Raw genomic sequence first — 14,185 nt, 5'->3', positions numbered from 1 at the left:
TGAGAATCATCCAAACTAGAATTTCTGGAAAACCTGGGGACTTTGGGAAAGTTGAAGTTGTGTGTGCCTGCATGTCCATAGTTGAGACAAGCTAACTCACTGCATATCTGCGGTACCAGGCTGCTACCACCACCTGGCTTTTCTTCAGCAGGAGGAAGTGAGTACGACACTTCCATCCCCGGTAGATCTTCTGGATCAGGGTGGCCAGGTCCTCCAGACACGCCCTTCTCCTCTCCTCCAGGGTGAACAGCTGGGGACACAGGAAGAGGGTGGGCATCAAGAGGATGATAGGAACATCAACATGTACTATGATACTAGGGACGCCAGCATAGTCTGTACAATTTAGGAATGAGCGGACATGTTCAATGAGACAGGATGCCATTTTGGAACAATATTGTGTGGTTTTGGAAGCAGCACAAGATCTTGAGATTGATAAGGGGCTTCTATATGTGCCCAAACATTTCCTCCACCTCAAAGACAGATCTAGGGGATGAGAGTTCAGTGACCTAGACTAGACCCCACCCTACCACCAGCCTGACTGAACCTTCACCGTACAGCTGAGAGATGGAGATACCTAGCTAATCTGGTAAGAAGGTACAGTAAATCAAAGATAAGGACAAACCCCTTTGAGATCAGGCTTTGTTTAGGCTGGCTCCTGGGCTGACTAAAGAGTATGTTGTTCCACCCACCACTGCAGTTTCTAAAAGCCCATGATGCTATGGAGACTAGGCCTAAATGTTCCTTTTTTTCCCACATGCTCCTATCTGAGCCGCTGTATAATGGATAAGTGAAGCCATGTGTTCTCAGAATGTTCCATAATGTTGGTTAAGCCTCGTAATTAGTAGAGAGGGGCAGGACTTCCTTCTTCTAGAAGCCTTTTAACGCAGGTCAAACATGAGAGCATCAGCCAACTGGATTCTGGCATTAGTCTGTCTCCTCATATTTATGATCTATGGCTACATCTTCTGTACTAATACAACTGGACAAATGCCAGTTACAGAGCATGCTGCTCTTTCCAAGGTTAAGGGTTACTGCTACTACTCCATTAATACTATCCAACACAGTAAGAGGGTCCAGATCAACTGGGTGTGCCTCTGCAATATCATGTTATATCATGTCATGCTACCGTTCTGGGGTTCCTGATGAAGATTTTGGAGCGTCCGTAGGCAAACTCCTCAGCTGGAACAGAACAGTCTGTCAGCAGCACCTCCACTCCATCCCTACAAGGAGACAGAGGTACAGCTCTTGACTATTCTGTTACGACCCTTCTCTTAACTAGTTAGACATGTGTCATGTACATGATTAAAAGGTACAACATGGGGACAGTTATGATGAAGCTGAAAGGACAAAAGATAGGGGACTAAAGGGAGAGACAGACCGAGGGAGAGGAAGAGACAGAGGGTAGATGGATCGGATAAGGCAGAGAGAACACAGGCGGCAAGAATGCCATTCTAAGACGATAACAGTCTATATCTGAAGTAACATGTGGGAGGAAAACATGTTGTAACCTCATGAACCACTTACACACCATATAAGGAGTACACAAACTAGACACCAAATATGCTGTTGTGTATAATCCACATCAGATAGGAATCGATGTAATACATTTTAGGGATAGGTATTTGTCATTATTTCACTATTCAAATGATATGGGCTCCCAAGTGATTGGGGCTCAAGCGTGGCACAGTGGTCTAAGGCACTACATCTCAGTGCAAGAGGTGTCACTATAGTACCTGGTTCGAATCTAGGCTGTATCACATCCATCCGTGATTGGGAGTCCCATAGGGTGGCGCACAATTGGCCCAGCGTCGTCCGGGTTTGGCCGGAATAGGCCGTCATTATAAATAAGAATGTTCTTAACTGACTAGTTAAATAAAGGTTAAATAAAATTTTAAAAAAATATGACATAAGATATCCGGAGAGTAACAAAAAAAATAGAAAATGTTTTGCTTTGACTCTCGACCAATCAGAATGATGCAAATGCATATGGCAGGGCCGGACATACTACCTTTCTCCAGTAGTTTGGCTAAAATCAAAAGCGAAAGAAAAGGCTGATTTACGCTATGATAGAACTGATTCTGAAAAGGGTTTCTGGTGAATGTTTTGCATTGATCTGGCCATGTATTGTGGAAATGCTATTTTAAGTAAATACCGTTGTCAGGGCAGTCTGCAGTAGCTCAATGCACCATTATAAAAACTACATTCAAAAGTTTGTTTTATTTAAATTAATAATGTCAAATGTCACGGTATATCCTTGTCGGTAAAAATGTCACAAGGATAATTTAGACAATGTGCGCTCAGGTAACCAAATACTAAAGTCTGTTCGATTAACCGTGCCCATCCCTAATACCTTTACAGTGAATGCAACATGACTTCGAGTGATATTGGCACACAGCAGAAATTTGGTGCATCTGCCTCAACATGCCCTGGACAAAGTAAAGGAAATTGCTGAGCTGTTAGATGGTCTGATAGTCACCCCAGTGCAACCAGATGTAGCCAACCCAAAACGGCTTGTTGACATCATTGTATCATGGTGGGATATGAATGGGCAATTCATCCATGGATGACTATACTGCTGTTGCTACATTGTTATCCAGTTAGAACACTGCTAAACATGGGAAAGGAAACTGTAAAAGCCCTTTGTGAAAACTGCTGATGTAAAAGGCTTAATAAATACATTCGATTGATTTGATTGAGGAAGAGGTAGATATTTTTACTCGATGATCATCACATGGTAAATAAAATATTCCCAACAGGCAGAAAATAACTACAGTATTTCTGTAAAGGCAGAGCTGAGGTCATACCTCGCGGGTCCTCTCCAGTGAGGCCAGGTCTGCTTGCAGAGCATCTTGTACCGCTCCAGACAGGGCTCGTAGGGCTGGCGGAATGCATAGCCTGCCCTCCTCACACGCACATTCTCCATCAGACCCAGGTAACGCACCTGGTGACACACCAGTGAGTCGGTGAAGATGTGGGCTGCCTTCTTATCGTTGGGCTTGATGCACCTGAGGAGAACAGACAGACAGTCAGACACTATTGCATGGACATGTAATGGTAGTCACTGGACCTGATCAGAGTTAACACAGATCTCAGAATACTGCCCCAAGGATCTTAGACTTTTTCTGATCACAACACTGTTCATTTTGAATATGTGATCCTCAGAGTGAACAGTAATTTACCTGATGTAGTTGGGGTTCTTGGTCTGCAGGTTCCTCATTAGTCCCCCTACAGAGGCCTTGAACTGGAAGCCTGCGGTGAGGGGTCTCTTCAGGTTGACCTTCGCAGGGTTTCCCTCAGGAAACAGCTGTTTCATCAGACTGTGGGTGGCCTTGTACATGGCCTGAGACAGGTCTCTGTACAGCAGGTCATTGTTCTTGTCTACAAAGCCCTCCACACGGTACAGCACCTAGACCACAAGACAATTATGAAAACACTAAGACAGTGATGAAAATACTCAGACATGAAGCACAGGAAAATCTGTTATTGCCCCATAAAAAGAACGACAACCCAGAGAGAGGAGGAGTAGTAGTACTTTACTGTCAATCCTAAACTCATCCTGGGGAAATACTTGCCATGGATTGAATCCGATTAATACAAATGCAGCACTGTTTGTGGGGGATGTTGACCAAATGGGGATTATAAGTCTATTTACCCAGAGTGTCTTTAAAGCAGGATATATTCTGGGCTATTCTGGTTCATCATGTGTCAAGGAAAACCTCTGCATTACTGATATATTTTTTTATTTACAATCACTGCATGTGATGCACTCCAGGTAATGCTCTTAACCCAATCTGCACGCTCCTCTCCACTCTGCTCGTGTGACTATAATCAGTATTGATCCTATCTTTTCTCCTCGCCAGTGATTACCAGTGTGTCATATCTAGGTTATACATGTCTATGATTCAGTTTAATTCAGGTCCCACCAGTGATGGGGTTAATTTATCCATTTAAATTCAGTCAAGTCAGGAAATAAACCTAAAATTGGACTTGGAAATTTCAGTTCACTTCCTGAATTGAAATGGAATTGACCCCAACCCTGGGTCCCACACAGTCTCCCAGTATATGTAAAGTGTGTTTCTCCTCCCTACTTTCCCAGCGTAGTGTTGGATGCGGAAGCAGCTGTGAGGCAAGCTGTGGTCTGTCAGGAACTTGGAGTTCTTGCTGAGGCGACTCTCAAAGTGCTGGTGCTCAGCACAGATGGTGTTGAGCTTGTCTAGAAAGGTGTCATCAGTCACTGTGCCTGGCCTGAGACATTCCTCATCCAACATGGCCAGGATACCATTCTGGTTCTGCAACAGAAGGAGAGGAGCGAGTGGGATTATTATAACACATTCCTCTTAACATATTATTCTGAGAATACAATTTTCAAAATAAACTCTAAATGTACGATACAGTATTATAATTGTTCTAAACCGAGTCAACTGTGATTACAGCCCAAAGTTAACCCATATTTGAGGTAATCATGTCTGGTCATTAGCGATAAACAATATGTATATCATGGAAAATTGTTTCAAGGTAATTATTCATGATTATTGGGAAATTGCTTTGTTTTGCTTTACAAGAATCAGATGACATTGAGGGAGACCAACTTACATTCTCAATGAGGTCACAGATAATGGCGTTGTTGAAATACTCAATGTTGGTCCATTCAATGCCCTGTCACAAACAGAGACCAGGAGTTTACAAACAGGTTACCATTTTCTCTTTTTCCCCACTAACTTTCACTTATGTCTTGAGCTTTCTAACACAGCATTGTCCTGTAGTGTAATCCTGACCTCAACCTAGACTTACTTATACAGACCTGAGTGGCTTAAGAGATAAACCCACTGACCTTCAAGACTCTCGGACAGGCAGCTAACCAATGGGCCATAGGGTACCACCGTACGAGTCATAATACCCATATAACCTAGCGGTCACACACGGAAATGGTTCCAATCGTTTATCCACCATTAATTTTTCCCATAAGGGATTTTAGAAAACCTTCAAATAAGGGCTGTTCTGTGTAGGGTTATCCTGGCGTGATGTTCTGATAACTGCGTAAATCTCTCTAGGACAAGATTACTTTTATCAATATATTTGCTTGTATTTACCCCCCCAAAATTGAAATACTAATTAGCTGCTAATGCGGCTATCATAAAGAACTACAAATTCCATGATTCTGGACGAGACGAACGAATCAAGGCAAAGGCAAACTAAAAGGCAAACTATATATTGTTAGCTAAAAGTAGTAATTAATTAATTTGCTACATTTCTTTAAGTGGACAATTCTGTGAACTGTCTTGTGTAAGTTTTAAATTGACACAATACCTGTTAGCAAAGGTATCAGCTAGAGATGACATGCAGGAGCTTGCAGGGATGTGTAGTCTTGCATGTCTAATGTTAGAAAAAAAAACGAATGGAAGCGTTTCCCTGTTTGACCGCTAGGTTTTAGGGGTATTATGATACCTCAACGGTGGGGCTCTATTTAGTCAACAACTTACAGAACAGAGAATCAAAATGCATCATACTGGCTGTATTTCTATAACGTGAAAGTTGTATATACACCATTGTAAAAAAAAAAAAAACACTTTTATTTCAAAAACAAGGACATTTCTAAGTGACCCTAAACTTTCATACATTAAAATAACAAATTGATCAGAAATACAGTGCAGACATTGTTAATGTTGTGAATGACTATTGTAGCTGGAATATCTACATAGGCATACAGAGGCCCATTATCTGCAACAAAATAGTACCCGCAAAAGACCAGTCTCAACGTTAACAGTGAAGAGGCAACTCCGCGATGCTGGCCTTCTAGGCAGAGTTGCAAAGAAAAGCCATATCTCTGTTCAGTGTCTGTTATTTTGCCCATCTTCATCTTTTATTTTTATTGACTAGTCTGAGATATGACTTTTTCTTCGCAACTCTGCCTAGAAGGCCAGCATCCCGGAGTTGCCTCTTCACTGTTGACGTTGAGACTGGTGTTTTGCGGGTACTATTTAATGAAGCTGCCAGTTGAGGACTTGTGAGGCATCTGTTTCTCAAACTACACACTAATGTACTTGTCCTCTTGCTCAGTTGTGCACCGGGGCCTCCCACTCCTTTACCTATTCTGATTGGCGCTGTTCTGTGAAGGGAGTAGTACAAAGCGTTGTAGGAGATCTTTTCTCGTACATGGAATAGTCTTCATTTCTCAGAAAAAAAATAGACTGACGAGTTTCAGAAGAAATTTCTTTGTTTCTGGCCAATTTGAGCCTGTAATCGAACCCCCAAATGCTGATGCTCCAGATACTCAACTAGTCTAAAGATGTTTTATTGCTTCTTCAATCAGAACAGCAGTTTTCAGCTGGGTTATAAACATAATTGCAAAAGGGTTTTCTAATGATCAATTAGCCTTTTAAAATGAAACTTGGATTAAAACTTGGATCAGCTAACACAACGTGGCGTTGGAACACAGGAGTGATGATTGCTGATAATGGGGCTCTGTACGCCTATGTCGATATTCCAGGAATATCAGGAAAACCAGGACATTTCTAAGTGACCCCAAACTTTTGAACGGTAGTGTGTATATATATAGAAAACTTGATTGCTGACAAGCAAAACATTTTGGGACTATATCAACAATGGATTACTGAAACAAATACTAAAAGATAGTTTTGGGTGGATTTTTTTTTAAGCAGTTCACCATATCTGATAGTATCTAAAACACTTGTCTGGCCTGACTGACCAAAGCCATTCAGTCAGATCTGCTGTTGCTGCTTTAACACAGCTGTAGCTTGGGGTTTAAACAGTAAGAGTCCTTCAAATATATTTTATAATGTATACACATTTATATACACTTCAATAATAGCACAAGACTCAAGAGCACCGCATGTTTCTGAAAGAGCGCGCCTGTTTGGACAACATTAAAAATGGTGCCGAACCACAGGGCTTGGGTTGGGCTTTGGAGCGCTATGACATGTCAGGGCTGGTAACTGGTGGTTCTGGCTGACTTGGTCTGTGTGACAGACAGGGAGACCAGGTTTGGGGGCGGGGCTGGGTTAGCCATGTGGGGATGCAGATTCTGCATCCCTCCCGTCTCCCACAGTGTAGTATTTTCCCATGCACTGATGTGGAGTGAGGCCAGGCAATGGAATATCATGGAGGGGAGGTCAAGGGAGCAGCACTCACATACTTAGAGCTCTGAAAGCAAACAGAGGCCTGAGCCCCAGGGAAAGAAGTCTGTTTACCCCTGCTGGAGTGAAGGATCACTTCAGTCCCCAAACCCACAGAGGAGAGGAGAGGAATATGGAAAGAGTGGTGAAGAAAGCAGGAGAGAAGGTTGAGGGAGAGAGAGGGCTAGAACGATAAATGAGGTGGACAATAGAACATGGAGGAAGTGCAATGGGGTACAGAGGCAGAGAGGAAAGAAAAGAGTGAAAGAGCAAGAGATACATGAAGTGAATGGGAGCGACTGGACAGAACAGCGTGATATAGGCATGGTCAACATCACAGCCCAGACGTACTAGAACACTGGTTGACAGGCCTGGCTCAAACTACATAGCGTGTAGAGGTGTCAGGGGGGCAGAGGGTGCTATGGTTGTGGGTGAACGGTGCAAGGTGGATGGCTTTATGGGGCAACTCCCTCCTCTGTGGATGCCAGTAGATTGGTTCATGTTCATTAGACACCAAACTTAAGAAACTAGACTGAAAAAGGGAGGGACCACCTGTACTGCGTGGTGCAATAAGTAACACTCATTTTTATTCTGTTTCTACACGTTTTGATACAGTGTGCTCTACATCCCTGTTGTCCCCAGTAAGGGAAACGGGGAACCGTTCCTTACCTCTCTGACGTACTCCTCCTGCTCTTCACGTAGCGTCAGTTCAATGAAGATCTGCTGAAGCTTCTCGTTGCAGTAGTTGATGATGAACTGTTCAAAGCTGTTGTCCTGTAGAGGAGAACACCCATAGATACCATTTAGACTCATGTTCGGTCATTAGGCCACATTTAGGCTGTCCAGATGCAAACAGCAGGGTACCATATGGCACCACATTCAGTACTCTCTCATCTGCCTGCCACTGTGAAATGCCCCCATCTGTTTCTGTGTTGTCATGCAGCCGTTCAATAAGCTTTCGGTCACTTCCGGGGTCCTTCTTCCCCTTTGTCCCACTTGTTGGATCACACTAAGGTAATGCCAAACAGACCCAGGCTGGCTCCATAATTGCTCGAGCTCCATTCATTCACTGCAATGTCAAGCCAACAAAGAAAATGTCTCTTTCCAAACAAACCGAGATAATCTATTTTCTCTCTGAACTACTGTGGTAACTGATCTACTATAAAACTGAGGCAATGCTAGCTACCAATCTAGGCAACCAACCAAGCAGAACGGGTCTAGAACTTTCTATTCCTTGGTGACATTCCTCATTGCTTTACAACCACTCTTGAACAAACAAAGGACAGTGTCTTTGGACAAGAAGACAAATAGCTGCCTGATCATAAAATCCTACCTGTTTTCTTATCATGAATACATGTAAACTAACCTCGGTAAAGCTTCAGTGTTAATCATAAACTTGTTTCAAAAGGTGTTGAACAGTGAGTATATGAAAGACAGTTTGTTAACCATTTCAAAACCCAAATTATGAAAATTATCCCCTTTTCCTATTAATTAAGATGACCAGTTAGTTTTTCATTGCAATCAACCCTACTTGGCAAACAGCATCAGCGTTGGTTGGGTTAGGAAACAATATCACTCCATTTGCTTAGGTTACAGTGGGTTAGAACAGCATCAATATGGGGCGAAGGGTGTGCTGGACACATTTGGTCAGGAAAAGCAGGACACACATGGCAACAGAAGGAGAGTGTTCATACATAACCTGGTCTCAGATCTGTTTGTGCAGCCTTGCCAAACAATTGGCATGACGAGGACCAAAGGAGTTGACAAGACAGCACAAACAGATCTGGGACCAGGCTACTTCATACTCTTCAGAAAGAGTGTAGCTCTGAATGTCTATTGAATGTCCTCTCATTCACTTAAGATGCACCAGTACTCCTTCATATCCCACCACAAAAAAACACAATGGAAGTCCTGTTATAGATGAGGATCTGAATTAAGACTAGAAGATAGATCGCAGCATGCACACTACACACTCTTGGCAGGTGTACTTACTCCATCCTGTCGGCCCAAACACAACAACATTCAGTAGAGAGGAATGGAACGACTTCACAATGAGTGGGGAACAGTCAGGCACATTAGGTACATGAACTTGAGATCAACTTAAAAACACACACTGGACTATGGAAGTTTAGTTGCTAGTTGTTTATGTCAAATGTATAATCTCATGAAACCACACAAGTTCTTTGTTTTAGGCAAACAATATGCTTCTGCTCATGGGTGAGGGGTCGTGTGAGGTATTTCTGTCCATTTAGGCCAGGGACCCATTTGCCAAACTGAGCCATTACTCTTACCTCAAATATTTCAAAACCATAGATGTCCAGGACTCCCATCACCTTGTGGCGTGTTTTGGCCTGAGCCTGAGAGGAGAAATAGAAAGTATAAGATACATATAAAATAATAGTCCTGTCTTACTGACACTCATTAAATCTACTTTGGTAGGGCTTATATCTTTACAGTCAATGGCTTATAGAATAATAGTTGACAAATGTGGCTCATTTAATCAGACCAGACCTACCTTGATGCTTTCATTGATCCTGGTGACCAGCCAGCTGAACAGACGGCTGTAGAGGTTTTTGGCCAGGGCATCACGGGCATAGTAGGCCTATCAAATCACAAATGAGGGCTTAGTATACAGCGCCTTCAGGAAGCATTCAGTCCCCTTGATTTTTTCCACATATTGACCCTTGGGGCACGCCCACATCATAGCTAAGAGTGGGCGACAGCTCATTGCTCACACTGAGTTCTGCCTTCAAGTTATGATTTCATCCTTCTCAAGGCATCGGGGGAAAATTTGGCCTTAAACTGTTAAAGGCGGGTTATGGTAGATTAACATGAAATTATCTGGAAACAGCTCTGGTGGACATTCCTGCAGTTATCGTGCCAATTACACGCTCCCTCAAAAGTTGACATCTATGGCATTGTGTTGTGACAAAACTTCACATTTTGTTCAGTAGATTTCAGTGCTATCATGCACAGAGAAATATAGCTGTAGTAAATATCTCTGCTAAACGCTTGTAGTAGTGTGGCATTCAACTGGGACAGGGATAGATCAGTTTTTATGGATGTGAAGTTACAGTGAAGCTGTAATTACAGCTGTAGAATGTTTCTCATTCCAACCATCCACAAGGGAACAGAATTATACATTGAGCTGTCTGAGGAGGTGTGTCCTAGCGTGGGCCGAATAGCATCCCTGTAGTTATGGAGGCTCATCCTCTGGCATACAGCCACACTGGAGTAGAGAAAGGCTGCCATTCCTTATGAAAACACACACACGCAAACACACACTGGAAGAGGTGAACTTGCAGTGACAGAGCGCTGTGACATGGACAGGACCAAGCATAACCTCCTAAACAAACAAACACTTCTAGGAGGTGATGCTTGGACTGGTGATGTGCTATGGATGAGCTGGTGATCCTTTAGTTCGATAGTTCCTCCAAGGGCACAAACCAATGTGCTCTGATTTATTGTCTCAGCCTGGCCTTTATATACCCTTCTGTTTACGCCATCTGGCCGGATGTTTGTGAAGATAAGAGAAAGCACACAGTACCACCAGGGGAGGGTGTCCCAGTTTCAAGGAGTCAGATCTGTAGCCTGGTCCCAGATCTGTTTGTGCTGTCTTGTCAACTCCTATGGTCATTTTCACAGCAATTTAGGAGATGGAAACACAGCACAAACAGATCTGGGACCAGTCTACAAGAAAACTGCCAAGGATGTTAAAAATCACACTTCAGGAGGAGTGAAGCTCATCCCTTCATACTACCCTTCTTAAGCTGCTTTTGTGGAGAACAGGGAGAGAACTAGAGAGAGGACAAGAGAGAGGACAAGAGAGAGGACTAGAGAGAGGACTAGAGAGAGGACTAGAGAGAGGACTAGCCCCTGACAATCTTCTTCTCATCACCAACTGAATGTTGCCTGAACTCAAACCTCCAGCATAAGGAGAGGAAACTAGCTTATATTCCTATATGTTTATCCTAAACATGAATGTGCCTGACTGCCTGGACTCACTAACCTCCAAAACCTGGCCTATTTCTGCAATTTCCAGGGGAGAATTCACCAAATCCTCATCCATAATGGACATGTTTCCATATACAGTGGATGGGGATAGGAAGTAAGCTAGCCAGAGAATTAAGTCAAGGGGAAATAATCCTCTCATCCACCCACAACTGTAGTGTGAAACATCCCCTGGGACTTAGTCTGTCAGTACATGAAAGTAAGTGTGTTGCTATACACTGATGACAGGTGGTCTTGTTTGGCTCAGTTGGTGAGGGCATGGCGTTAGCAAAGTCAAGGTTGTGGGTTCAAGTCCCACAGGGAACAAATATACACACTAAAATCAATGCAGTGTCATATGGGGTAGAGTCTAGTATTAGAACCAACACTGGGTGTGGATACAATGGGAACATGTGGGATTACATTGTATGAATGTAAACGTTAAGTTGTTTATTGATTTTGTCTACATATGTTTTTTTGTAAGTCGGCAAAAAAGGATTGCAAAAATATATATATTACTAAAATAAATACATAAAATCAATGCACTGTACTGTGTGGTGATAAAAGTGGCATACATTAATGAAGCGATAACGCCTGAGAAGCCAGTGTTAGGAGGATATATTGGCACAGGTGTTGTTAGGGCCGAGATAGAAAATGGCTAGCTCATCTGATGAGAGCACAACACAGTTAACACAATAACTTCAAACTGATGTTGGAAAGACTGCAAACTAGCTGCACTTTGTTTTGTTTTACCTTTATTCAATTGATATTCCTTTGTATATAAATCCTTAAAAATTAGGCCAGCTGTTTCATGATTTCGACTGGCTGAGAAACGCTGCCTGTCTGTCTCCTCCTGACCCCTACACGTTCATTACTATGGGACAGTGGGAGATCAAATTTGAATATTGAAACAATGTTGCTAATTTCGGAGAGACAGACGGCAAGGTTTATACAAATCTCAGCTGTTGAAAACTCAATTTTAGCCTAAAAGAAATGTGAGATAATGTCTAGATGCTTTTTATAGTGGAGATCAAGTTTATAACTTCCCTGCCTGGGCTGATGAGACAGTGGATTGCACAGTCAGATGGAACAGAGTAATTAAGCATTTTAATGTCATAGCTTTAGCCAGTGGTAACTTGTAGAATAGACACCGGCTGGAAAGCGCTTTTAACCAATGAGCAATCAGGATTAGACCCACCCGTTGTATAATACATTATATACACACTCATGTTTAAATAGATAGAACTAAAGAAGTGTGATGCTCTACAGTGCTGATCTTCTCACCTGGGCCACGTTGAGTGTGGTAGACACCTTCTCCATCTTGGCTTCCACGGTGCGGTAGCTGAAAGCCCTCTCCAGCACAGACTGCTCAATCCCCAACAGCTCACACATCTCCTTCAGGTCTGGAAAATAGAGCAGAGGAAACTCACAGACGGAACAACTGACACAAACGCTCAATCATAGAGCTTTGTATACAGGCCGTAGGCAAAGAAGAGCTGTATAGCAAACAAAATAGGCAATGACTAGATGAAACGCTTCAATATAGGAAATATATCCCCTGTGAATAAGGAATCCATATCAATGTTAAGCTTTACCAACAATGCCACTTGATGCCAGTTTCACAGTTCAAGTGGGTAGCCATTAGGGCATTAGCTAAACCCTTTCCTTAGAGAGATAAGGTGATTTACTCTGAGATCTCAGACGATCTCCTTTAGGATCAGTGTTGTCTCCTGGCCAGGATACCCCAAAGCAGCCGGACAGAGTAATGTTTAAGAGGAGTTAGTGCATTAGCCTTAATGTATTTAGGTATTTACAGGTCAATTGTCTCACTCAATTGTCTTATGTAAGAGTAGTGTTGTTGACAAATGTCTTTGTGTATAGTGACAGCTGTCAAATGGTCCATGTTCCATGAATAACCTAATGTAGAAAGTAGAAGTGTGGACTTCATGATTCACACCACAGGCCATGTGGACTTCATGATTCACACCACAGGCCATGTGGACTTCATGATTCACACCACAGGCCATGTGGACTTCATGATTCACACCACAGGCCATGTGGACTTCATGATTCACACCACAGGCCATGTGGACTTCTTCCACTTAAGTGTATCCTGTAGATTAGAAAGGAGTTTTGTTTGCAAAGAAAGAATGCAAAGTTGTGCCACGGCTGGGTTATTCAGACATGCAAAATCTTAAATTTGCTTAATAGGAGAGAGCTGTTAGCAGTTACATAAGTAGGCGTACTGTACTCACCATCAGAAATCATTGCATACTATAGAAAACTGTAGTTAAGGAGTGAAATGTTATTCATAAGGGTTACAAGGAGAAAATCGGACCTCACCTAATTTAAAATGGATGGCCCTCCATATTCCACCTACACCCTCTATGAATGCTTGAAGAATAAAAACAAGTGACCATCCCCTATATCCAAGATAATAAATGATGTCTACCATTTACCCTTACTTCTCAGACAGACCAGAGCGCGAGACATGCAGTTTCAGAAACCATTCTTCGTCCTGTAAGCATTACATAGCAACACAGGAATTTTGATAGTGCACAGAGCTGCAGGCCAGAAGGTTGTGGGATCTCCTTTATAGCAAAAGTATTGCATTCATCTATCATCGTATTTGCAGGTCCCAGAAAAAAATGGCCTTTTATGAACATTTCATGCAGTTTTACAGCATTTTAAATATTAGAAGGATATTTTGTTACACCACACAAATTACCGAGGCTAGGAATGGACAGAGATAGTGTGCCTGTGTGTTCATCGTGTCATATTTCTCCAATGTCAAATCAGTGTGTCTTGTTTGCAACAAAACTGTCCCTGTTTGCAAATAATTAAATCTGAGATATCACTAAGAATCTGAGTATGGTACTTTCAAAAGTTAGGCATTAATTTCCACACCAGACAGAATAGGACAAAGCACTGTTAAATATCACATTATATACATCAGATAGCTTAATATTTTGAAGAAAATAAAGCAAAGCCTGAAAATGGGTAGGCCTGCGGTTTTTGCCATTTTCCTTCATTAATTTTACTTCATGCAAAGTATGGCATAC

At 42.4% G+C, this 14,185-nt stretch overlaps 1 protein-coding gene across 5 annotated transcripts in view; it reads right to left on the bottom strand.

The window, feature by feature from the left end:
• LOC115129786 (unconventional myosin-Ib-like) overlaps positions 1-14,185 on the bottom strand; it is a 146,999-nt gene that overhangs the window by 18,214 nt on the left and 114,600 nt on the right. For all 5 annotated transcript variants that reach the window (XM_065018490.1, XM_065018491.1, XM_065018493.1 and 2 more), the window contains 10 exons: positions 12,408-12,526; positions 9,649-9,735; positions 9,425-9,490; positions 7,803-7,907; positions 4,594-4,656; positions 4,089-4,289; positions 3,180-3,406; positions 2,805-3,005; positions 1,127-1,220; positions 101-250 (listed from right to left, as the gene is read on the bottom strand). In XM_065018490.1, coding sequence (XP_064874562.1) covers positions 101-250; positions 1,127-1,220; positions 2,805-3,005; positions 3,180-3,406; positions 4,089-4,289; positions 4,594-4,656; positions 7,803-7,907; positions 9,425-9,490; positions 9,649-9,735; positions 12,408-12,526 — 1,313 coding nt within the window. The remainder of the gene's footprint in view (positions 1-100; positions 251-1,126; positions 1,221-2,804; positions 3,006-3,179; positions 3,407-4,088; positions 4,290-4,593; positions 4,657-7,802; positions 7,908-9,424; positions 9,491-9,648; positions 9,736-12,407; positions 12,527-14,185) is intronic.

This window comes from Oncorhynchus nerka, linkage group LG1 (assembly GCF_034236695.1).
Source record: "Oncorhynchus nerka isolate Pitt River linkage group LG1, Oner_Uvic_2.0, whole genome shotgun sequence".
Lineage (NCBI taxonomy): Eukaryota > Metazoa > Chordata > Actinopteri > Salmoniformes > Salmonidae > Oncorhynchus > Oncorhynchus nerka.
This window is presented reverse-complemented; position numbering and strand designations above follow the sequence as displayed.